The sequence below is a fragment of the Pyxicephalus adspersus genome, chromosome 5 (assembly GCF_032062135.1).
Source record: "Pyxicephalus adspersus chromosome 5, UCB_Pads_2.0, whole genome shotgun sequence".
Taxonomy (NCBI): Eukaryota; Metazoa; Chordata; class Amphibia; order Anura; family Pyxicephalidae; genus Pyxicephalus; species Pyxicephalus adspersus.
In genome coordinates, this window is record NC_092862.1 from 59,499,922 (window position 1) to 59,526,363 (window position 26,442).

Sequence of the window (26,442 nt, forward strand, 5' to 3'; positions counted from 1 at the left end):
GTAGAATCATGACACCATGGAGCTTATGCTGATCAAGTTTTTGGAATGAAAGAAATCTAAACATTTGTCCTCATACAGTGGCTCAGAATCTATTTTAGCCAGAGGACCTACATGACGGTTTACAAATCTCTAATATGATAAATTTTCTTGTGCTTAGTCACCAGAGTAACTGCATTTCCGAGGGTCCAGATGTTCAAGGCCAGCAATGAGGAAAATAATAAGGCCAAACATTCTTAGTAGCAACTATAATTTATACAAAGAGCACAGCATTGTTAAAGTGTGAATTTTTACCCTTCCCTAGCTAGATATGTTGTTTTTATATAGGTCACCATTGGATGTCCATCTGCAGTCCCAAGTATTTACATACAATACACTTATTCTGCACACTATATGAATAAAAACACAACAAATCCTCACATGGATGAAGTGTGTTCCCCAGACCATATAGTACATCTCTATACAACAACACTGTTTTATGCTAAGCTTCTATAAATAATTACTTTGTTATTCTGTGCCACAATGTCCTGACTGAAATGGAACTATGACAATGTTAACATGGAGTTATATAGGCAGTGAAGACACAATGGTGAACAATACATTCTCTTTTATTTGGTAATGCAAGCTCAACCTAACAATTGTTTCATGCTTTCACTTGACTGGTGCCACAACACCAAATATAGTTTGCAAAATACTTCAGTGATCCTTGGGACATAAAGATCTAAAATATAAGGAATATGGTGTTTGACTTATTAAAACAAAGGGTAAAAAACAGCTTGCTCAACAAATACAGCAGGTAAACAATTTACACAGAGCTGTAATCATAATAAATAACATTTAAAGAAGGAAAAACAATAAAAATGCCTAAGGTTTTCTCTTTAATTTTTGAAGGACCAATAAAGCAGAAGCCATCTGGCTGTCTTTTTCACTAATCTTACAGAAAATATACATATACCACCTTAATGATCTTTCTGCTCTTAAGACATCCTCAGTGCTTCTCTAAAATGTGCAGTACAGAGGTTTAAGAGTACAAAAACAACAAAATAAACAATGTAAACTTTTCTGTCTTGTTTCCTTAAAATTACATACAAAAATAGAAAAGAAATGGTAAAGCAAGTCCAGTTTAGGAAGCTGTGATTTTGCTCGCCTCTCGTACACCACTTAGATAGGCTCCAGTCACAGTTTGTGGAAAATGACGATTTGTAGCCTATAAAAGAATACGAATACAAGAATGTCACCTTCAATTACATTTTTTTTTTATTTCACTGTGATGCACCCAAACAATTAGCCAGGACAGGCAGCACACAAAGAGAAACCAATCTGCTGGACTAAAACAACATTGGCCCCTCTATACCTACATGTTTTATATATTTATTACAGCTAAAAAAATGTGTTTGTTGTTTTAATATAGGGTGGGTAAAGCAGAAGTGGAATCTCAAAGAAAAGAGTTGTGCCATTAGGATACATAGAACAAAAAAATAATAATAAGAACCAAATATGGCAAATATGAAAATACTCCAGTGCAGCTTTAATCTCATGAAACATATGTATAAAAAGACTCCATATTAGAATAATGATCTAAACTAGTAATTAACCACAGATTATTAATAATATTACACTGTATTTATATAGCGCCATCATATTACACAGCACTGTACAAAGTCCATAGTTGTGTCTAGATCAGTCCAGGTCTAAAACAATAGGTATTAATTACAAAAAAAATGGTATTAGTTTACCATTGGTTATTGGTCTTACCTCGCCTGCAAAGAATATTTTCCCCTGGATATCTTCAGCTATTATATCATAAGCCTCTCCACTTCCACCAGTCTTTACATAACTATATGCCATCTGTGCCCAAGGGTCTTTAGCCCATCTTGTAACAAAGTATTTTACTGGGGCTGGTACCTCCTGCACCATGAAAAGAACACTGCACATTAAACATAGCTTGCATCACTAATAGTACTACATTGGCCATTGAAAAACGAAAAATTATAAATCTGATCTCTCGTTTTACAAGACCCTGGCAATCAGGCTAAAAGGGATGACCAGATATATTATAACACCTGTAAAGTAGCAATCAAAAGCTCACTTTGTGAATGTTAATGGAGCAACTTTATTTACCAAAGTTATGAACAAGGTTTTTGAAAAGAAACAAAACACTATTATCTCCATTGTAGCCTATATCTTTTTCCACTTTCAAAATGGCAAATGCTATCTGGTGAACTATAGGTGGCAACTCTGCTGATCGCTATTTTACAAAATTGTGAACATCACATGTTAGCAAAAGTGGCATTAAATTATAAAAATGGCATTCAGCTTGATAAATGGTGATCCTTTTAGCTGTTTGCCACTTTCAAAAATGAGGGGAACTAATCACACAAAGCAATGTTTGTGTATAAATAACAACCCCTTTAAATAGGCTCCTGGTTTTTGTAACCCTTACTCTACTCATATATGTGGCACAATTTGAATTGCATAGTCAGCCCCACAATATATGACAATTTATAGGCATCAATATTATCCAAACTATTTACTGAATCCAAAATATTTATCTTACCTGTTCTTTAAACAACTCTTTAAGAACTGACATACACAGCTTCATTACTTGCTTATCATCCATATCCTTAATAGTGAGCACTGCATCTCCCGTAATGACAGACATCAGGATGGCATGTTTACCCTGCATTCAACACACAGCAGAAAATATAACGTCATAAATTGTTATCCTAAAAACAACATGTAGTATGCAAACATTTTATATTGTTGGTACCTGTGGATCCATGTCATAAAATACCCCAAACAGACCACGTTTACTAGGATCAGGAGGGATATGACCAAAGAAGTCGGCTCCTTGAATCTTACTGTCCCAAAACCTATAAGGAAACTGCAAGGCAATCTGCAGAGAAGATAAACATTTTAAAACTCAAACCATAAACCATTCAAGAACTGTAAAAACTGAAATACAGATCAAATGTTCAGTGAAAACAGAAAATCATGGAAAACATTTGCTGATAGCTTTAGGATGTGAGGTAAGGTTAAGTGGTATGTGTCTGGGGCTCGCTTCTCTTTTCCATTTGTTCGATATGCCAGAAAAAAATCCAAGTGTTACATGTGCCTGATAAACTGTAAAATGTAAACCTGCACAGAACATTTTTCATCAAATCTTTTCTAAATTAGGGTAAAGATTTATGCCAATAAACATTTCACATTTCTTTTTCAAAGTCACGAGTAAAAGAAAGTATGCTCTCTTTCAAATGCTACAGTTTTAATTATCAGATATAAAAAAACAATTATCTGGTCCTTAGCAGGTTCTAAAATTATTTAAATCTAACCACCTAAGGTGTAAAACAACAGATTGCAGCTTGTCATTATTTAACCATGTGTGAATAATGTTTCAATCGCTTGTGTTTTTTCTTTAGGACTTCTAGTCTCTCACATCATTTTGTGTGTGTGTGTGTGTTAACGTTACACCACAAAATTTCGATCAGGTTGAGGTCTGTAGTTTAACTGGGCAAATGCAACACCTTGATTCTTTTTCTATTTAGCCATTGTGTTGTAGATTCCCAGATGTGCTTGGGATCAGTGTCCTCTTGCAAGCTTTAACTGTTGCACAGGAAGCCTCACATTTGAATCTAGAATATTTTGTATACGGAGTTCATGGTTGACTTAGTGACTGCAAGACACCCAGGTCCCGTGACTGCAAAACAAGCCAAACAACTACTGTCCAACAATGGGCTGGACAGTTGGTACGAGGTGTTTTTGCAGATAAGGTTTGGTTTTTTCCAAATGTGGTGCTGTGCATTAGCAAAATATCTCCCCTATTTCCTGTCCAAAGGACATTTTTCCAGTTTTGTTTGCTTTTTTTAAGACGCACCATTGAAAACCTAGGTCGTGCTGCCATGTTTTTTTTTTTTTTTTAGAAAGAAAAGACTTTCTCCTGGCAAACCTTCCAATCAAGCCATTCTACCTCAGTCTTTTTTAAATTGTACTGTCTTGATCTTTAACATTTTGTAGAGGTCTGTTGAGTCTAAGGTGTAGCTTTTTTATTTTTTTTTTTGCAAATTCTCTGAGCATTGCAAGGTCTGACTTTTGGGTGAATTTGCTGAAACATCCAATTCTGGGAAGATTGACAACTGTCTTGTTTGGAATTTGCTTTTCAACCTTTCCTAAATTGATGAGGAGCAACAAATGCTTCTCTAAGATCTTTGCTGATGTCTCTGCGCCTTGGCATTGTGTACACATCTGAATGCGCATCGGCATAACACACATCTGAATGCTCCAGACCAGCAAACTACCAAAATGTATTTGTGAAGTGTGATCACCTTTAAAAAACAGATCAGCTGATCATGTGCATTTAATTGGCAGCACCTACCTGTTCTTACCCTTTCCTAATTATGATTTGACAATAAAAACATTGGAATTGAAAGAGGATGTGCTTTCTTTTTCTCAGGACTGTATTAGAAATAAAACTACTGTATTTTAAATATTGTCTCCAAGAAATTTTGTCTAATCAATAACAAGCAGTCTGCAGACCTTGATGTTCTACCATGTCATCATCTCAAACAAAATAGAAACTTTGTCTAGAAAGAAATCTGCTCAACTACAATTACCCAGATATGGGATTTCAGTCCTAGACAGTTATTACAAGCTATTAAAAACTGCAACAGACAATGGCAACTAATCAATGGAAAAAGCAGTAGTTATCTGAGCTGAAATTTCTACCCATTTGCTATAGTCTTACTGGTATCAGGCTACTGTCGGTGTTGTCTCCAAGTTCTACTGTACATTTTGGAATGTATAATGGTTTTGTATATATTTTCTAAGGCTTGGTCTACCTGGACTGTTTCCCCAGCATTTAACCTGAGGCTTTTTAAAGCCCATGTTTGAAATTTAGGTGTTTTAAAGCTTGCCGCATTGTACAGCATTTTTACTGCAATGTTTTCAAGCATTTATAAACGCTGGAAAATGCACCCATTGAAATAAATAGACATGGGCTTTTAAAGCCACAGGTTGAACGCTGGGGAAAATGTCCATGTAGACTAAGCCTAAGTAAAATATAAGGTCTCTTTCTTCTTCTCCTTACCCTTAGTTGTTCAGACTGGGGTGTAAGAAAATAATAATTAAAGCAGACAGTACTGAAACTTTGCTGTGCTCCTGGTAATAAAACGCATGTAAGGCTCTGTGAATCATTTGTCAGGAGTGAAATAGATTTTTAAATAATAAATACAAAAAAGAAGTATCATTCAAATGTTGAAGCTGTCACAGGAACATGAGATAATGACAAATCTTTTGAATAGGAACACCTGTTTCAGTAACAGATGTACAAGAGTTTATTTCCCTCCCACATTGGAGAGATCTTCATTCACTTCCTGTTTTGTCTCTAAGACAGGATAAAGGGCCACCAGAAACAGGGAAAAAGTTGTCTAACAAAAAAAAAAAATTTTGCATGTTTTATTTGCCAAAATCCTCTACTTGGTGACTTTTTGTATTTTGAGTTCACCTTCCCTTTAAAAAGAAGTTTTTAGGTGGAGGGGCTGGGATAATGTCTAAACTTATGATGACCTTTCATCTATGGTCAGCTTTAAAGATCAACTCAACTTGTAAATCACAACAATGGTTAATTTATCCAAAACTTTTAGCATAAATACCCTGAAATCAGCCACACAAAGTTCTGAATCACTTCTTTGGTAATCATTGTACCTTTTCAATGACTCCAGCACCTAGACTGTTGATGGCCTTAACTTTTTTTTCTGGTAATGGAGGACTGAACTGAATGACATTTTTCTGAAGTACTGCCAGGGGTGCTGTGACCAAAACCTGCAAAAAAAAAGCAGTTTATAAGCAGGGTAAACATTAGCAAATTCAAATCCCTCAGATTTCAAAATAGGTAAAAAAAACTGCCAATATACAAAAGTTTATCAAAAAAGTTCCAAACTACTTGCTAAAATATTTCTACATTTGATAAATTCTAGTCTTTTTATACTCAATTTTAAGGGAAATTTATCAAGTAAAAAACACTTCATTGCTTGGTAAGTCAATGACACCAAACGAGCATATATAGGGGCAGTGACATAAATTCTGTCGGTAGCACCAGGCAGCATATTTATAAAGCAGTGAATGTGAAATTCACAAATCATTCATGGCAGGTGTATCTTCATGGTACATGTGTGACATGAAAGTCACATTTACTGCTTTAAAAATATACCTCTAAGTGGCGAAGAAGGGATAAAGATGACCCTACAGCTAGCACCTTAGGAAACAACATGATCATGTAATTTTGCTAGAATGTTCACAATTTGTTGGCTGCATGCTTGTTCCTGGAACATTATAGCCAGAATCAGAATAACACCTCTGGAGCCAGTGCACATCAGCACCCATATTCTGCCCCTACAGATTCTATTTAAAGTGTATGTAAACACTAACAAAGAACTTCTCTTGCTTACTTTTAGTTAGACATACCAATAAAAGTGTTTTGTTGTAGCAATAGGTGCTAAAGATACCTGTTGAGTTTGCCAGAAATCTTGTGAGCTGATAACTTACTGTGTGCTCTGCTGGTACATAAAGAGGAGTTATGTAGAGAAAGCCTTAACATTTGTAATTTACAGCATATTTTTCTGTAAATAAATGTTATGGCACATAAACAAGAATTACAGCGTTGTAAATGTATTCTATTAAATAACCCCAAACGACTAGAGTGGTAGTACACATAAGACAATACAGAAAATACAAATAAGATTACCTTTTGTGCACTGTATGTTTTACCATCTGATGTTGTTAAATGAATTTCCTCACCAGTGTATTCAACATTTCTAACCTGTAGGAAATAAACAAGAATTTGACATTAGTGATACACAAAACTGCATGTCCCAAAAGCTCCTAACGGTTTGAGAAGCATCATTCTGTAATGTATGTGGGTATATAATGTGCAATTCCAAAACACAAGCCAGGGTGAGACAGGAGTCATCAGTCAATGGATGTGAGTTTTACTCTACCACTAGTAATGTCTAACGGCAGAGTCAGTGCAGCAGTTATGTCTCCCATGTAGTGTGAAGAACAACAACAGGGTGTAAAATCCACTGTGGTTAGCATGCTGACTGTCACAAACTAAATATTTAAACAAAGCCAGCAGCTGACATAAGTCTCCTATGGATGTGTGCAGTTTTTATATAAAGCACTCCTGAAAATAATATAAATTATGGACTCAGGATGCTTAGCAAGCCAAGTGAAAAGCTCAACTTCCACTTTAACACAAAGATAAAGATTTTTTTTGTGAATTTCACATTTCATTGAACTCACATTTCATTGAACAGCTGAAAATATTAAAACACCAAAGGAATCTGAAGTAGATTAATACATCGTATTTTTCCATATAGACAAAGATTACTAACTATAGCTTATTAATGGAAACTATATTATATCTCACAGAGGACAGATTGAATATTTTATCCTGAAAGTAGATTTTTAATGTCACCTTAATTTAACCCAACCCCTAGCTGAATACCTGCACAACCTCCCCACCAAATATAGTTCTTCTCTATAACTTACAACTGACTTGAATTTAATATCAAGTCCTTCAGCCAATTTTTCAGTTATAGCCGAATAACCAGCAGGTAACAATGTGTGATCCCCAGCAAACTGAGCAAAAAACTCATTGTGATCCCAAGAGCGAGCAGATACCTGAGAAAAAAGCAGAATATAAAATGAATATTTTTCACTCTAAAAATCACCTAGAGAATAATGTGAAGATGCAAAACTTTAAACATATGCACTAAAATGCATTACACGTAACATTTATAACTGAAAGGTGTTTCCCAGGATTAATTTTTGTCCAAATATCATCCTATTCACAGAAATGAATACTGTAATTTGACAAGACAAGAATGTATACCCTATGTAAAAAAAAAAAGTTTACATTGTAAAGAGAGGTCCACTTTAGGATTCCTTTACATAAAATTTGTATTATATGGAGGAGGTAATAAGCAAACAGAGATAGCTCTTTCAGTTGTAAAAGATATGTACATTACTTCTGCTGAATACTAGTTTTGAGAACACTACCTGGCTGTAATGGTAATAAAATGTTTTCAATGTCTAGTGGTTGCTAACTTGGAACAAGCATCCATTTAAGTCAAATTTACTCATATACGTTTAACACAAGTAAATTGATCAACAGTAATGACTTTTTTGGTCTGGGTCAGTGGTCCTGAATTATTAAAACTTTCAAGGCTGGAGAGAATACACTTTCATCAATGAAGCTGGGTGATCCAGCAAACCTGGAATGGATCTGGTCTAGGATTCAAATCCATTCCAGGTTTGCTGGATCACCCAGCTTCACTAATGAAAGTATATCCTTTCCAGTCTTGGAGATTTTTAATAAATCAGGCCCAGTGAATCAATGTATAGAAGCAGAAAGCTGCCATGAAACTAGCATTTACAGAAAGAGGTCAGAAATAGCAGTCTACTTGCTTCATTCAGTACAGATTACTATTAGACTTAGGGATAAACAAACATGTTTGTTCTGGGAAATCTTGTGTAAAGAGGTTAAAATGAGGTATTTTATATATAGGTTTACAGCCATACAAACAAAAGAACAATACTTCACTTGATGTCATATTGATAATTTACTAATATGAACAAGAGCTTACATTATGTAAGTAGCTTCCACAAGCATATTCCAGGTTTCCAAGGTGGAACTGTAACACCTTTTCTTCTACATCTGTGAATTGTATTCCAGACTCCTGAATAAATGTTTTGTAGATCTCTTGTATCTTATCTAACACAAAAGAGCACACATTACTTGACAATAGAGAATAAATGCAGGGTTTACATATATATCCATGGCAACATGGTGGCATGCTGTCAGAGTACCAAGATGATAAAAATAGAGAACAGGTAACTGACTAAAGTAAAGAACTTGTCCTAAACCACACCTATTTCTAAATTAGGTTTAGCATTATTTTGACAAATGTGTGATTTGGTCAACAACCCACAAATCAATACAGATTGCAATACACCAAAATATGTAATCTGAAACGAGGATATTAAAAGTATTTACTAACACCCTGTTATGTTGTGTTAGCATTTATATAAAAAAATAAAAAGTTTGTACCCCTTCTTTTAGTTTATTGGCAGAACTATTAGCCTATCTTTCCTTCTGCTGGATAGCAAGGATATACCCTGCCTAAATCAGGCAGGCAGTGATGTTGCAAACACTGGGGAAGCAACCTTCCCTTCCAGTGTTCTCCCCAAAAATGTTTTTAAGTTGGGTGGCAAGAAAATGTAGCAGAGTTGTCAAAAAGTGGGCAGGGCATCACATGACAAAATTAGTGTTCCCAGTTGCTATTGTCATGTTGTTGACCAGGAAATTTAGAAAGTAAAAACTAAAAGGCAAGTTTTTCCCCACCGAAATGTACGCAACACACTCATCAGTGCAGCAAAACATTTTAGATCAATATTCACTTTAAGTGCCTACACTGAACTGTTAGCAGTTGGTGCCCCTCCAAAAATGTTCATGCTATAAAATTTTGGAGGAAAACCATATATATGAATATTAATAATATTACACAGTATTTATATAGCGCAATCATATTACGCAGCGCTGTACAAAGTCCATAGTCGTGTCATATATAAACATGTATGATGCACAGTAAGTTATCTAATGATCATGTTGCTCATTGTGCCTAGGCAATTTTCAAGTAATAAGGAGTGGATAATAAAACCAACCTATCTATGTAATAATTTCATATTAATTTTGAGCTTATGTCTAGATGTGTTTGCCTTTTTCTGGCCAATAATGCATGTTGATGGACAACCTTAGTTATTAGCTCTTCTTGCTTACCTCCAAGTGGAACATCTTGTTGCTGACCCTTATCTTTACGCCATTCTGCTACAACATCCAGCATAGCATTGAAATGAAATTCCATACGTTTGTCTATGGAGGGGTCAGTCAACCTGCCACCCTCTTGTATCAAATCACACTTTTCTCTCAGTTTGCGCATTGTTATACCAAGCTGCAATTTTAGGAAAAAATAAAGAATTAATGAGGGGGGAGTTTTTACAATACAATTTTAAACAAAACCTGAATTTTGATTCTGATCTTGTTTAAGTAATTATTGGGAAAACAAAAGATGATTTCCCAATCAGTTACAACAGTCCCTGGTATTATAATTTCATGTAGTTAAACATGAGAAAACAGTAATGCCATGTATGCATTGGCTTTACTAATGGCTCTATGTAACAATAGCACCACACATAAGAATTTACTGATTGCAACAGAGAACCATGGGAATTCATTATAACCTGTATAATTCATTATAACCTGTGTTAGGTTGATCAACAACTGTTCTCTGGTAATTACACAAACAAAACCAGATGCCATGTGGTTCTCCCAATAAAAAGTCTGCCCTGTGCACTAAACAGTGTATGTGCAAACCAAATGAGAAATGCTTTCAAAGTTCACCCATAAATAAACACATCTTGTATGACCTCTAAAGTATAAAATCTGACAAGATCACACCTTTCACAGCTTTTTATAAATTCTGACAACATGCAGAACTGATTTTCAAGTCTGTGTCTTTAAATCTGATATATTTCACCCATGTAGTGACCACAAGTGTGGGATGGGCAGAAATCAAAACAAATTACAATACATGTCAACTCATAGGCTATGTACACATTAGATAATTCTCAGTTGATACGAGCTACAGGGCCCGTCCTGGACGAGAATCTGACAGGTGTACAGAGGCTGTCTGATGTTTTTCTTGGATCCGGTGGATCCATAAACGACAGAAGACAGACAACCGTAACGGAAGTGCAGGGAGGAGGGTGCTGCGGGTTGCTGCTTGCTCGTCCTGCTGAAGCTGAACTCCAGTGAGGAGTTTATCTGTGTAGTTAGCAGTCTGTCTGGAGTTTAGCTTTATTAAATACAATCCTAAAAGGTAAACACAAACACCACGGAAACCCACTTGCTCACACATTAATGCAATGGGGTTGTTTATGCAGCCATTCACAATCTGGGCTCCTTTTCCCACAGTGACTCCTTTTAAAGATTTGTCATCAAAAACTCTGCCACCGATCCGGTCTCTTGCTTCTAGGATCATCACCTAAAAAGAACACAAAATGCAGGTATATAGTCACCGGAAATATTACGATAATCTAATAAATTGTAATGTAATATACTCATTAGCCCAATATTTAATGGAGTTTTTTTTTTTACTGCTCAGAGGTCTAAAGAGAAACGTGATGCTTGGATTGTATTGTATAAATATGCAACTCAGTGTACAAACTATACCAGTTATTGGTGAAGATGGTCTCAGCGCTGGGAGCATTAACCTGATCATTTCACCAGCTATTCCCCCTAGTTCTCTGTTAATTCTAACAATAAACTCCATACTAACAGTGCACAAAAAAAACAATTGGCATCTCAGCTACTGTTTTTTATATGGTGCTGAGACTTCATTTATGCCTACACACCAGAGAGAAAGAATGCCTAAGCATAAAGGTGCAGACAACAGCTAGTGGTTCTTTATTGAAAAAGCTGCTTACAGTGAATATCCATTGAAACTTTATAAATATTTATCAAGTTTTACTAATAAGGCTGAATATTTTATATTTTAACCTAATTTAAGTGTTATTAATAAACAGGTTCATAATGGAAATGAAAAAATCATTCTAGTCTTTCAGGGGTTATAAAAGGTACAATAGCTGAAATAACTAAACAAGAAAATTTGTCTCTGTTTCAACTTACACAATATACCAAAAAGTTTCTTTGCATACCTTGATTCCAAAGTTGTGTAGTTGTCGAGCAGCAGCCAGGCCTGCTGGTCCTGCCCCAATGACAATAACTGACTTCTGTAACATTAGGAAAATGGAAAGATGCATTTCATGTATCAGTATTAGTATATACTTATATATAAGTAAATGTTTATAACAGCTCCCATCTATAGAATATCTGAAGATAAAACAAAACATCTACCACTTAACTCACCCTAAATATTTAGCATAAAAAATACAGACTAAAGAACAGACAGTTTATATGTCATGGAAGGCAGATGTCAAGGGACTGTACAAAAAAAATGTTTTTTGATAAAACATCAAACCCACACACCACTACTGCTGATCTTCAGATGGTTACAAGGTTTAATACTTCCTGAGGATACTTACATTGTGGTATTCCTTAGGGAGCAGGTACTGGCCAGGTGCAACAGACAAAACTCCAGTGTTAACCAGTCCTTTCCTGGTCATGAAGTAGAGAATCCTTTCCATCTCCTGAACACATCGGATGCGAACCAGACCCCTTACCATTATGTGGTGAGCACATGTCTGAGGTGTGAGCACTTCCTATGGATTAGATATTAAACAGAGACAACTTCAATTTTAAAATTTCAGATTGCTAAAAGTGCTATTAATATATCAATAAACAACAAAGTGTGAACTTTAGCTCTTAGCTTGTGTATTATCTTTTTTTGTTTGTTGGCTCTGCCTCCCTTTGAATTCTCCAACAATTCAATTCATCCTAATTTTTACTTTAAGGGTGGCTACACTTCCTTGCAGGGTCCTATGCAGATATGGCATGTGACTTCATGTGGAAATACGGTCATACTGATATACACAGATATTCCCAGGGCCCATTAACTAACTCCTTGCTTCCCAATTGATTGACAGCAGCATCAACTTTAAGGACAAGCGTACATGAGACGGGCCTAAGGACTATGCAACATGTAATTACAAGGAAAGCAATCATGTCGACTTTCTATGAGATGCTTGGTGTTTGCTGCTTTCTATCCTAACAGGAAATAAGGGAAGTCACAGACTGAAAAAAAATTCACAGATCTATCACTTCACAATTCGGTCCAAAAGTCAAGTTAAATAAATAGATAAAACCAGTAATCATATTTCACAAAAAATGATTACAGCTTTTGAAGCACCTGAACCCTACTTCATTATGACTAGTGTTAAAAATGCATTTTCACAAACCTTACAGTTTATGTGCCACAAAGCCAAAATCAGATTTCTTATAGCCAAATACATTGTGGGATCCCTGGAGTATTCTGGAAACTCATAAAGCTCATCCAGTTCCATTACATCAGGTCTGACACATAACGCTTTCCCACATTCATTGGGCTGGTAAAATGGCTGAAAGTATGGATTAATTTTTGGAGCTGTAACAAAAAAGCACACACACAATGAGCATGTTTTCTGCCCTATCAGGAGAAAATATGGAAGGCAGGACACTGTTATGATTATTACGATACATGTAGTGATTTGACATTATTCACTTACCAGCTGCATTGGAAGCGGCTCCCCTGCCTTGTTCCAGTTTTCCTTCAATATGAAGACGATTTGTGGTGGTACACGATGGACTCATTCCCACACAGTCAGGGTAATAGGCAGCCAACAATGCAGCTGCTGGACTATCTTTTAGCAATGGTGGAAGAATGATCATCGAATACCATGGTTGGGTTGATACTTCAGATACTCTCTGGTAATTAAATAAAACAAGACAGTTTACAAGCAAGCCTTGAACACATAGGAGTATAACACATAATGAAAAATGGCTAAAGAATATCTACCATGAAAGAAAATAAAGGCTGCAATATTGGGCCTATGCTTCTGAAAACGTTAGTTGCCAGGCTGTCAAGGATACTTTGGCTTTAATGCCACAGCAACACCAATGCATTTTTTCAGGCCTTACATGAGGTGGCCACATTCTTTTGCATAGTCACAGCTTTTTATCCTTTATTTTCATGTAATCCTGTGAATACCGCAACTTGGGCCTGATTTATTGAAGCTCTCCAAGGCTGGAGAAGAACATTTTGGTGAACCTGGGTGATCTAGCAAACCTGGAATGGATCTAGTCCTGGATAAAAAAACATTTGCTAACAAATTGCAAATGATGTTAAAATCCATTACAGGTTTTCTGGATCATTTAGGTTCACTGATGAAAGTGTATCTTCTCCAGCCTTACAGGTTTGCTTAGTTCTTCAATGTATTTATGGAGGGAGCAATTAAGCTTAAGGCAAGACTAAAAACACTTCTTCCTTTTTGTATTTTACAGAATACAGAGGAACTGGTGGTTTAAAAGATAGCTCTGACGACAGGCATGGTTTGGCTATATTATGTAAGCTCATAAAAAGTAACTAGGACAATTTATTTCTGGCAGGCAGGTATTTTGTGTGCTTGCTAAAAATATTTTTTGCCAGAAAAAAGAAAAATAATACAGCATGGGAGAAAGAAATATTTAACGTATAATACATTTTATTTACTAATACAAATTGTTTTTGCTTTTTAATATGTACATATGTAATATTATAATTTTTAATATGTAAAGCTGTAGCCAACAAGGGCAGTGACAAGCAAGTCTACACAGCAGACAATATACAGACACTGAATAAGTCAGAAGAAGGACATACATTTTTTCCTGCTATCAAAAAATAAAACAGTCTACTAAATAGCAGAAAGGTAGTGCAATCTATTTTAATTATACAATTTGACTTTTTGCTACAAAGCTTACATGTTTATGCACCTAATGGACTTTTTTTTATAATATGTGCCACACTTTATTTGTAAGATATAAAGTTCAACTTACCAGGTCTTCTGGTAAAGAGCACTGATCCGACCCCTCAATCTGCCGGAAAATCAACAAATAAGCTTAAAAATAGCACAGGGATAACAAGTAGGCATGCTTCAACTTCTTACTATATTTGACAACCCATTAAAAGGGAAAAAAGGAGTATTACAAATGCATAAACACCAAAAATTAGCAATCATTACCTTCACTGAGCTATTAAGTTTCATGCCACATTTGTATGTTTTTGCCATTTGCATTGTTAAATGAATTTCTTTTGTCAGCTGACGCCACTTCCCACATTCAGGTTTTGTGCACTGCACCTATAGAAGAAAAAAGATCAACAATCAGCAAATAGCTGTTACACACATAAATTATTGAACACTTTCACTATTTGGAAAACCTGCACTGCTTCCAAAGAATAAAAGTAATTATTTTCCATGCAACAACAGATCCCATACCTAGAATTAACTCCAGGCTAAAGTTACAGGAAACCTTTCTAGAGAGGGGGACACCAGCAGATTCTTGATAAGCTTTTAATGCTATTTAGCAAACAATGAAAGTATGTAAGTAAGTAAAAATCAGAATGTTGCTTATATTTAGCCTTGAATTTTGCTTCATCCTCAACATCATACCCTGGTATGGTTTTAGATTCAGAGATTATAGGACTTACTACTACACTACCTACTTACTACACTGAAAAAAACATTTTTTAGGTAAGGTAAGTTTAAATCTGACTGGTGGATTTAATGAAACTTCTTAGTACTAGCATTTTTTACACCAGGCTTTTCTGTGTGTGTTCCGAAAACACAGGCATGTTCTAAAATCACTAGATTTTGGAGAAAAGGGAGTGTGGTTAATAAATACACTTCCATATGGGATGAGTGGAGGGCAGGAGGCGTATTCTTCCTGAGGTTTGTGCTATGTATAAATTTCTCTCTCTCTCTACTTTATGCATTACAACACAAACTAAGCTTTAAAAAAAGTTTGAATCTGATGTATAACTAAGATTATATCAAAGATCAAATCAGTTTAATCAGAATTTCTGAGTGTGGCAAATAACAAGTTGTGTGTTTTCTAGCTTTGTTATCAAGTCTGTTTCAGGATTGTAAGTTTTTGGAAAAATGTAGTAACTTGGTATTAACTTGTATATTAATTGCACTGACATTTTACACAGCACATTTATAGTCCTAAAACTAACAGTTCCTGAAAGGGGACAAGGGCAAAATCTAATGTCAGTAACACAGTCTAAAGCCTGAAGAGAAGCCAATTAACCCAACTGCATGTTTTTGGGATGTGGGAGGAACCTCACGCAAACATGGGGAGAACATAAAAACTCATAGCAGGTAGTTTCCTTGCCAAGATTTGAACCTGGGACCCAGCACTGGGTGAGAGTGATAGCCATTGAGCTATGTAATCTAGTAAAATATAGAAATTTCCTACCCAGTAAGGAAGTTGCTGGTCAGCCATAAAAGCTTTGGGGCTTGGTTCACTTTTACCATTGCTTGTCCATATTCGTTTCCAAGAAGTATATATGTCATAACCGTCCTTGTGACTAAAACAGAAAGACAGATAAGAACAATTACAAATTCAAGAGTTTATATGACTTGAGAAAGCTACAAACAAGCTGGAGTATTTAATTACAAATACATACATGACTGAAAGTAAGTAGCAATTTAAAATATTAATAGAATTTCTTTTAATTGTTAAGAACAATGCCCAGGGCATTAACCCAACATCAGCGATTCAGCCTGTTTGGACAATTCAATAATCTTCCCGAGATTTTGTTGCATTTTGTATTGTGAAAGGAAATCACAACAGCTAAATAAAATTCATCTAAAACAAAAGACATGCATGTTACCTGGAGATCCAGCAGGTATTTACCAAGCATGTCTACCTATTTACGCAAGGCAGCAGCAATGTCTATTGAATCAAAGCTCTTTAATCATTATGAAAAAAAGTCAAAAATAACCAAAAAACACAACACAGCACATACCTCCTATAGTAATGATCAAAGCATTCATTGCAGAAATGCTCCCCGCAGGAAAGATGATACCATCTTGATGTGTAACCATTCTTAGCACACCTGAAATAAAAGTGGTTTCATTACTCTCTTACATTTTTTTATTACATTTTGTAAATGACAGCTCATACAATAAAACTAAAATCTATAATAAAGATAACCATACACTGGACGAAAAGAAAACTATTAAGGGTATGTAAAGGCAAAAATTTTTTTATTCTACACAATGGAGGAACTTTTGGAGGATGGATACATGTTAGCAATGCTAATTTACAGATATACAAATCAACCTTTAAAACAAGGGGTCACCTAAAAAAATTTAAAGGATGTGCAGTTAAGAAGAAGAATCAGTTCAAGCAATATCTGCACAATGATGTGCCTATGTAAGGCAATTATTTGGAAAGTTTATTGCTGTGAGTATTCAGTGTTCCTATTGCATATTAGACATCACAATGTTTTTAATATGATTGCTAAGTTTTTATATAAACATATAAACACAAAAAACATTTAAAAAAGTAATATATATTAAAAGGTAAATATATGCAATGCAATATTGTGTTTATAGCATGCTGGACTGAATGAAAGCTCAATATCATCTTTGTACTTGCTGACTGCTCAAATCAACCTCTTCGGTGGCAACAGAGGAAGTGTTTCTCTCTTCATTCAGCCATGTATGTATAACCAGATATTATGCATTACAGGTACAGTTATAATCGCAACACAGTAAAGTAAATGAAAAACGTCAGTGTGGTGACTGGGTGACTGTCATAAAAGGTTGAAGTGATTATTATATTACAGACTCCTAAATAAAACCAAAGGCCAGTTTACCTTTCAGCAGCACTAGCAAAGCAAACTGGACATGTTGCAGTGCATCCTGCCTTCTCACACTTCCTGTATTTTTTCTCTGAGAAATCCTCCTCATCATCGAGGGCTTCACTTGCCTTCTTCTTTACCTGAACACATGAGAACAGAAATTAAACGTACATGTTACACATATATCCAAAAATGTAATTTATTGCTGAATCACTTTATCACTAACCAAAGTGTGATTGAGTTTCTGAATACAAACCGCTTGCAACCCATGTGAGAAACAATTGGTATCCTATCACACTGGGCCTGATTTAATAAAGCTCTCCAAGGCTGAAGCAGATACACTTTCATCAGTAAAGCTGGGTGATCCAGCAAACCTGGAATGAATTTCCCATTCCAGGGCTGGTCCAGGATTGAAAACATTTGCTAACAAATAGGAAATGACTTTGGAAATTCATTCCAGGTTTGCTGGATCACCCAGTTTCACTGATACAAGTGTATCCTCTTCAACCTTGGAGAGCTTTAATAAATCAGTCCCAATGGTGTTAAAATTTGGCCTACCTAATACCATAGATACAAAGGCATTTCAAGCTGAATGACCAAAACAAATGTAAGTTATTACTTTAACATCCTCAACCGAAAAAAGGAAATAAAAAACAATATGTGGGGGATGGAATCTGTACACTTGTCTGTAAAGAATACAATACTATAATTCTATCATGCATAAAACTTTTACTCTCATCAATCTTTAAATGTTTCTCAGGACTCCAAATCCTGGGCTGTTGTAATCTGCAAGCTTTACAGCAGAACTCCAGGAAAAAAAGGAAAAGCACATTTAAAAATATAAACAAAACCAGCTTTTGTTGCTGTATTCCCATTCAAGTCAAAAAAGTATTTTTCTTTCTGTGGCTTTGTCCTTACCCTGTGAATGGTCAGTGAAATGAGAAGCAGAATAGTAATGTGCTTCTCACTCTGCTCTCTCTCCCTATCAGTATGTTCCTTGTCAGCACATGAACCAATCAGCTACTCCTGCAGCTACTTCATCTTTAGCTGTCTGTACAGGAACTAAAAGTAGGTGATACCAAATTAAATTCAGGTACTTAAAGAATATACAGTATAAAAGACTGGATACCTGCCGGACTGAAGAGCGCACTGGAAGGCTGTCAGATGACGTGTCAACCGTAACTGTCTTTTTCTTCGCCCTCCCTTTATTTCCAGACATATTTATATTATATATACCCTGCAATATTAGAAAAAAAACTTGTATTATTAAAGAAATATGAGAAAATGTATTATGTAGGACCATGCTTTGTGATGTTTTACATACAGGAGGAAATCAAACCCAAATCCTTGCATGTCAACCCCACCAACACTACCAAAAAACAACTACCATTGTCACAAGGAATTAAAGCGAGTAAACCCAAATTTTGGAGTCTTCACGAAAACAGCAATGAATGTTTCAATTGAGGCACTTATTCTGATGACAATTTTTTCAAGGGGAGATTCTCTTACTTTGGAGAAGTGTTTCTTAACCTTTTTAAAGTGGAACTAAACTAAAAACAATCACACTTACCTTTATTCCCGCAGGTCCCTCGATGGTGTTAGTCCTTCCCACGATCCGGTCCCACGTTGTCCTGGAATTCCTCTTTATCCCAGTGCTGAGGAAGCAGCGGGCGCCGCCATTTTGATCTCCACTACTTTGGTCTTTCTTGCAACCCAATCTCGCACTGCGCAGGTGTGAGATCGGAGACGTAACCGCTGTGAAGGGAAAAGAATAGAGAACCGATCTCACATGAGGACATTGGTGACATCTGTACAGAACATAGCAGTGTTCCCCTGTACTCATATTACATGCAGGAGATTGCTGGGCAGCAAATGTCATTCCTAATCACATAATCCATCCCTCAGGTCTAACCTCTCATCTACTCTTCTAATATACACAATGCCATTATGTTCTAATTAAATACCCACAGAACAAGAGCACCCAGTCTAATCCATGTCCCCCACCTGGTGGCTCTGTCATGAGGAGAACCATATGCAGATAAGAGAACACACGACCTTCTCCTTCCTGTTATCTGCGCACCACGGTCTTCTGCATACAGCACCCACCAAAAAATCCAGTCGGAACAGAGCAGCTAGAGCGCATGCGTCATAACCACTCGGCCTTCCTTATTTCTGTGCTACTCTGTGCGCGACCCCGGCCTTTATAGTGCACACTGCGCCTGTGCATGTTTATCGGCGCGGTCACGAAATTCAGGGCTAGTCACGTGTCATATACCACGCCCCCGTCACCTTTTACACTGTGCTCAGCTAAAGCGCGATCACTGAGCGGCCATATTTGCTAAGGGAAATACCAGGTTTCTCATCCACAGACCGCATTGTATTCTATTACCGGTATCACAGACCAATCTGCAGCGTAGTAAGTGTATCATCTGTCATATTTTCACACTCGTTTCCTGCTTTTTATATATAAATGGAATTCATGGTTTACTTGGGACTTTAATGTTAGTGCAGCTTATAGTAAGCAATGGTGTACTTGGGAACGTTATGTAAACATATATTGTAGGTTGCCTTAAATTTTATGTAAACTTAGGGAGACACAATGCTTGATGGCTATTTACTATCATTTAGATGTGGCTGCAATAACATTTTATGGGGTTCTTTTTTTCTGATGATCCTGCCAGTAAAACTAGCACTGGGGAGCACTGGGCGGAGATAACAAGAAAATTAGTTGTATTCGGTTTTGTAGTAAAAACGAACTTCCCTTTAGTCCTGCACAGTTGCACATGCCTCTATCCTATACCTTAATTGCTTTCTTTGATTACCCTGAACACTTTGAAAGTTTCATAGTGTGCATTAGAAGCTGCACCAAGTCAGACAGACCTGGCCTCATATCCTGACCGTAGGACTCCAATATCTTTTAACATTTTCCTCCTCAACATTACTGTCCCTGACCGCTATTTTCATTCTTTGGACTCCTGTGCCATCAGTCATGGTAACTTAGCATGAGGGGGTTATCGAGCACATTACAAATGCATCCAGCCAAGCACACCCATTCTTCCAGATTTACATCCACCCATCAAAGCAGAACTAAACCCACTGGATACTCACCTGTCCTTGTTTTGTCATGGGTGCCGCCATCAGCTTCCTTCTTGTCTTCTTCATTCTGATCTTCAGCCATCTTCATTGGCCAGGCTGGGATGATGTAACTCGCGCACACGCAAGTGGGTGTACATCTAGTCCCGGCACCTGCAGGGGAAGCCGGGATGTGCTGGGTATTCTGGCAACCAATAATTTTGACAGCTGGGACAGCGATCAGGCAGATGACAATACTTATTGCAGAAAGGCCATCTCCTGACCCTCTGCAATAAAGCACTGCTTGATCCCAAATTTAGTTCACTTTAAGACATTTTAATGTTTACATACTTCCTCTCTACAAATAGCCCACTGCTTAAATCAGGACTGAGATCTCCTGATCTCCTGAACAGGACTGGGGCATGGTGCTGAGATGTTTTCTGGAAGCTATGTGCAGCTCCCTACTAACCCCTCCCATCAACCATCATCATCTGCTTGCTTTGCATAGAAATAGCACAGAGACCCATTGATGATGTCTAAAGTACAATACTTCATGAGAACCAAAAGGTTTAAATATTTATGTCCGGAAAATAGGAGGAAGCAGGGATGGCAAAATCAAAGTAGATTAAACGCCAGCTTGATTTTTTTTTTTTAAGTATGGGTAAATATGTCTTCATTACATACATGGCTCCACTAAAAATGCTGCAAACATTGGTGTATGAAAATTGTAACACTTGCATGTTAGTTATCTAAAATCAACAATCAGCCTATGCAGACAACCAATAATAATCTGAAAAACCCCACGCCTAATTTATTAAAGCTCTTCAAGACTAGAGAGGATACACTTTTATCAGTGAACTTGGATTATCCATCAAACCTGGAATGGATCTGGTCCAGGATTGAAATCATTTGCTAAAAAAATAGCCAATAGGTTATAAAAAATCCATTCCAGGTTTGCTGGATCATCCAGGTTTATTCTCGAAAGTTTATCCTCTCCAGCCTTGGGGAGCTTTAATAAATCAGGCCCAATGTATCTGATAGGAATCCTTGGTTACACAGTGCATTTTACACCTTGAAAGCCAGATAATACAAATTCCAAACACAGGACAGCACCCTAGCTATAAACACAGAAGGAATCCTGAAGTCATTGTGACTTTTCACCTAGGGAGGAGTGGTGAGAAGCAGTAATTATTCTCGTTTTATCTTCATAAGACACAGTACAGTCCTGACTTACACACAGGTCATTATCAGGTACGTCTTTTATCCCCTTTACTATAGATTTCCCTTTCTATGTTTTCTGTTATTATTTACTGTTATTGCAAAGTCTATTATATCAATCAGAACAGAGATTTATAGCAAAATACAATCTTTACATTCTAACACCATGGGCTCTATTTATAAAACCGTGAATTTGACATTCACTGAAGCTTTCCAAACTGGTGGAGAGTCAATTACTGCTATTGAAATGCAATGACATTTATAAGATGAGTGTTAACAGGGATTTCCTTTGATCAGGAAGTAAAGTGTTTCCTTGGTTGGAAAAAGGTCCCAGTGCATTCAATTATTTAGCTGGAAAACTCTCAAGATTCTCAATCCTGTGTAGAGTGTTTCAAGCAGTAGAGAAAAGGAATGTGTATATGTATTCTAAATGACATGGCAAAACACATATACAGTGCCAACCAATATACCTGCACTTTAGCACACCGCAAGGCATGTTTAAGAATGCACTTGCTTTTATTGCCCATAAAACATACTTTTAATATTGTTGTATTGTATATATTACTGTAAAGAGCCCTTTTAAAGCTAAAGAGTTATATTAGCATGCAAAGAGTCTTTTAAAATTTACATATACGGTCTGATTTATTAAATCTCTCCAAGCCTTTAGAAAATACACTTTTATCAGTGAAGCTGGGTGATCCAGCAAACCTGGAATGGATTTCCTAAAAGGCATTTTTTTAGTATTTGTTTTTTTCCATTAGTTAATAATTTATTTTCAATTATGTACCAGATCCATTCCAGGTTTGCTGGATCACCCAGCTTGACTGATGACAATATATTATCTCCAGTCTTGAAGAGGTTTATTACATCAGGGCCATAGAGTGCCAACGCTTCCTATTTTTTAGGTACAATAATTCTTTATATTTAAACTTCTAATATCCTCATGTGAATAGTCATACTGAGCTTCATTCACAGCCCTGAAGATGGATGGTAGAAGTATAATCAACACAAATCGAATTTGCACCAGTACTTATCTGGTTTTATATATGCATCCAGCCTACCATGCTCAAATGTTTGCTCAACACATGCTTTGCCATTTTTATTGCCTTTGAGCTCTCCCCATAGTACTGCACGTAGCCTATTCATTAGAGTAGATGCTGTAACTGGACATACCAGTTATCCTGAGTGCAGAAATGCTGATTCATCATAGCTCATCTTTTCTGCATTGGTTAAAATAGAAGCTTTCCTTCTGCATAAATATGCTACAAACTAATTTCAGGACCATTGCTGCAATTCTTTAAATCATTTTCTAACAATAAAAAAAACCTTCACACCTAAAGTTACACTGAAAGTTTAAAGAGTTTTTTTTATACAGATGTATGGACTTGTTTTAGTTAAAATTAAATAATATACCTTGAGATGAGCTACTCATTTGAAGGAATTGAAGGAATTCACCAATGCTCATATTAAATTCCCCTCCTTTACTGCTACTGTTTGCCAGCCAGTAAAGGTATACATTCATCCAAGTTTACCTTAATTACACCATTACTTGTAAATAATGAGAACACAACAATGGGTAACCAATGCCCTGGGAGATGCCTTTTTTTAGCTTATGATGGGAAACTTCTCTTTGGACATTACCTAGATATGTTTTGCTATTAGAAAAAAGACAAGAAGCTGTTTTTAGGGCTCAAATGGACAGTGCCCATAGAGTTGTTGAGAAAACCTTAAATCCTGACAACATAGCATCAAAAGCATCTTCTATAAAAATGTGTGACCCATTTTAAACTTCCCAGGAAGAGCAAGGCTGAAGACTTTCAGACAAATTTGAGCAGAAAACATTGTTGAATAATGGGATATTTTAGTGCTATTACGGGAGAATTTTCTAGTAGACCATTCCCATCACATGAAGACATTAACAGGAAATCCAGATACCTCCCATAAATAGTTTTTGTCTTATATTTCATATGGAACATCATAAAGCATGTAATGCAGCATTGGGAGTTCCCCCATCCAATGAAGGCCAAGGTTTTTATTTGAATGTTTAAAATCGAAAACCTAGGATCTGGGTCTATGCTGGAACTGAAAAGTGTAAACTACTTCCTTTAGATTGTATAGAAACTATCCGGAGGTTTTCCTGTTTTATCGGTAGTATTTTACGGATTTCATACAATGCAAACAGGTTTGGCAAGAGCGTTGGTTTATTCATACCTGCAGCAGTCCCAAAGACTAAAATATTTTTTTATTTTCCATGATTTTGGAGTTTTGGGAACACAGTTGGGATTGCATGGCTTGGAGAAGATAGTGTTAATATGTTTCTTCTGTTAGAGAAGACCATAAAGATCAACAGTCTAATATGATTTTAAACAAAAGGTTTCTCAGTAAGTCCTTCAGAAAGCAACATAGAATGTGCTGTGGTGTGCATACAATATGTTCCACAAATTCTTCCCGCCATGTCAAAATCAAGCAGTTAAATTGGGCTTTTGAAGAATTTCTTATATATAAGTTTTCCCCTACATTACCAAGTACAAACTTATATATCATATGATTATATTTCCTTCTTATTTGTTTATGCTTAGTTTACTTTAGTTACGCTTTAGGCTTTTGGGTGGGTTATACTGTGTATTCAACATTAGGTTTGGAAGGTATTTGGCAGGGCAGCAACTATCAGGTGACCTCTCATTTCAGGTTAAGGGACATCCTCAGGTAAATTAATTAAAGCAGAATTATATGTTAAAAAGAAATATTGTGAGCAGGCTGGTTGTTTATTGCAGAAGGTCAGGTGATGCCCCATACTTACTTGCCCTTTCGCAAGCTTTTTTAAAATGTACACTGAGCTGCATATGTGTAGCTCAGTGTACGGTGCCAGGAATAAATTACTCCGGCATGTGTCATTGTGGCCTAGCCAAGATAGCTGAAGACCTTAACCGTCAAGATAGCAGAACTGGTGTGGAATGGTGAGTGTACCTGCCTGCTCACTTTAAGGAATCTGCTTTAGGATTAAGCAAACCTGTGCCGTTCACTCCGGATGGCACATTGCCCGTCACTTTTACCGCAGCACTGATTCCTAAAGAACCAGCATATCTGCACATTTGACAGTTGATAGCAGTGAGTGGTACTAGTACAGCTTACTGGCTCCCCCAATAATTCTCTTTGAAGCTGATAAAGAATATCCCAGGAAGTACCAGTTCCCTGGCACGAGGAAGCAGTAAACACACCACAACCCCAAGGGCAGTGTAGATGTATGTTAAGAAGGTACATTTTTTGGAAGCCTGGCAAGTTCATTATCAAAATGATAAACAATAAATATCCAGCCTCTTGTATTGGCCAAGCCATCTGTAACTCCCTTTAAAGAAACCCCACTATTTTGCATACTTACTGCCATCAACACCCTCTTAATAGCCCCTTACCCCCACAGCAAAGCATACTACCCTATCCAAGTTCTCTAGCCACCTCCTTACTACCTTGCAAAAAGCAAAGCTTCTTGGTATGGGTGGGGAAGTAAACCAACATTGGTTTTATACCAATATATTCAACATTGGAGCTTACTTAAAGCTGCAACAGGGAGGTGGAGAGGAAATGTGTGGATGGGTGAATAAACCTTGAGGTGGGTGTGGGCCACAATTTATTTTTAAACATTCTAATCATTATGCATACCTGTTAACAGAAGGTATTGTTTTTTACTTTTACAGGCCTACACTATGTCTGATAACAGCACTGAAATAAAACAGGACAGAGTTCTTACAGATGAAGACTGGAAGGGAAAATGGGAAGCTAGACAGATTGGATTTCATGAGAAGGATGTACATCCGTAAGAGAGTTTTGTTTTTATGTATCTTTGCATGTTATGTTTATTTTTTGACATAGGATAATATTGTTTATAATGGTACATTTATTCCAGTCATCTGGTAAAGCACCCAATATGGTGCAGAATATATCTGTTTGTATTATTCCTTCACTTTAATGTTCACATTCAACCTGCATGTGAGTAGGTGGAGCTCTACCGAAACAGTATGTATTCTGTCTAAAAAATGTGTACGGTTATTACGGCTTCATGTGTTTAACATTATATACATTAGAAGGTGGTAGTTTGGGCATTTTGCGATTGTTGAGAATAACAGTTTTAAGCAGGAATTTTTTAACACATGTTAATTGCGTATACTTTTGTTTTTAGGTTATTCTCTGAATTCCTGGATGAAATAATAAATGGCAAGACAAAGCTCAACATTTTCTTTCCTCTATGTGGAAAAGCAGTGGATATGAAATGGTACACTAATGTTTCCCATTAGACATAATATCCATAGCCTACTTACTATATCTGTTCTCCATTATGTTCATTACATTCAAAGTATTCATTGGAGGCCTCATAATACATTTCATCATTTGTTCACATTGACAGCAGAGAGCCTTACAGAGAGAATTGGAGCCTCCTTAATGTATACCGTGTTTCCCCGAAAATAAGACACTGTCTTATATTTTTTTTGGCTCCCAAAAACACACTAGATCTTATTTTCAGGGGATGTCTTATTTTTCCATGAAGAAGACTACAGTACACATTTATTGTTGAAGTCACTCATGATCACTCATGTTCCATTGATTGTCCCCTTCTGATCACTCATGTCCCGTTCATATACCCCTTCTGATCACTCATGTGCCGTTCAAATTCCCCTTCTGATCACTCATGTGCCGTTCAAATTCCCCTTCTGATCACTCATGTGCCGTTCAAATTCCCCTTCTGATCACTCTATGCCATTGA

At 36.6% G+C, this 26,442-nt stretch overlaps 2 protein-coding genes across 6 annotated transcripts in view; one reads left to right on the forward strand and one right to left on the reverse strand.

The window, feature by feature from the left end:
• TPMT (thiopurine S-methyltransferase) overlaps positions 1 to 26,442 on the forward strand; it is a 121,082-nt gene that overhangs the window by 87,588 nt on the left and 7,052 nt on the right. The window contains exons 1-3 of one of the 3 annotated variants that reach the window (XM_072411636.1): positions 19,684 to 19,812; positions 25,379 to 25,497; positions 25,861 to 25,953. In XM_072411636.1, the coding sequence (XP_072267737.1) occupies positions 25,388 to 25,497; positions 25,861 to 25,953 (203 nt within the window). In that variant the 5' untranslated portion in view covers positions 19,684 to 19,812; positions 25,379 to 25,387. Of the gene's footprint in view, positions 1 to 19,683; positions 19,813 to 21,576; positions 21,720 to 25,378; positions 25,498 to 25,860; positions 25,954 to 26,442 lie in introns of those variants that run through there. The other 2 variants (XM_072411637.1, XM_072411638.1) reach the window with 2 other exon arrangements.
• On the reverse strand, positions 590 to 19,571 carry KDM1B (lysine demethylase 1B). 3 transcript variants are annotated; one of them, XM_072411633.1, is made up of 22 exons: positions 19,401 to 19,571; positions 18,967 to 19,151; positions 18,526 to 18,633; positions 17,412 to 17,536; positions 16,557 to 16,646; positions 16,004 to 16,115; positions 14,767 to 14,883; positions 14,582 to 14,620; positions 13,276 to 13,474; positions 12,970 to 13,154; positions 12,157 to 12,333; positions 11,770 to 11,844; positions 10,959 to 11,096; positions 9,833 to 10,004; positions 8,640 to 8,767; positions 7,543 to 7,674; positions 6,737 to 6,811; positions 5,698 to 5,814; positions 2,768 to 2,893; positions 2,555 to 2,677; positions 1,753 to 1,905; positions 590 to 1,204 (listed from the first exon to the last, which is right to left on the reverse strand). In XM_072411633.1, the coding sequence occupies exons 1-22, from the start codon at positions 19,426 to 19,428 to the stop codon at positions 1,121 to 1,123; spliced, it is 2,688 nt and encodes an 895-aa protein (XP_072267734.1). In that variant the 5' UTR covers positions 19,429 to 19,571; the 3' UTR covers positions 590 to 1,120. The 3 variants fall into 3 exon arrangements, with proteins under 3 accessions (XP_072267734.1, XP_072267735.1, XP_072267736.1); XM_072411634.1 differs by lacking the exon at positions 18,967 to 19,151 and having other exon boundaries at positions 19,401 to 19,555; XM_072411635.1 differs by lacking the exons at positions 18,967 to 19,151; positions 19,401 to 19,571 and adding an exon at positions 19,365 to 19,383.

Bases quoted from the DNA above. Each gene is read 5' to 3' on its own strand.
- KDM1B (XM_072411633.1), bottom strand. From the start codon at position 19,428: ATGGTTCTCCTCATGACAGAGCCACCAG. The intron at 14,621-14,766 runs GTAATGATTGCT...ATTTTCCGGCAG, and splicing joins AACTTAATAGCTCAGTGAAG to ATTGAGGGGTCGGATCAGTG. The intron at 12,334-12,969 runs GTTTGTGAAAAT...TCTAATCCATAG, and splicing joins TGTGGCACATAAACTGTAAG to GAAGTGCTCACACCTCAGAC.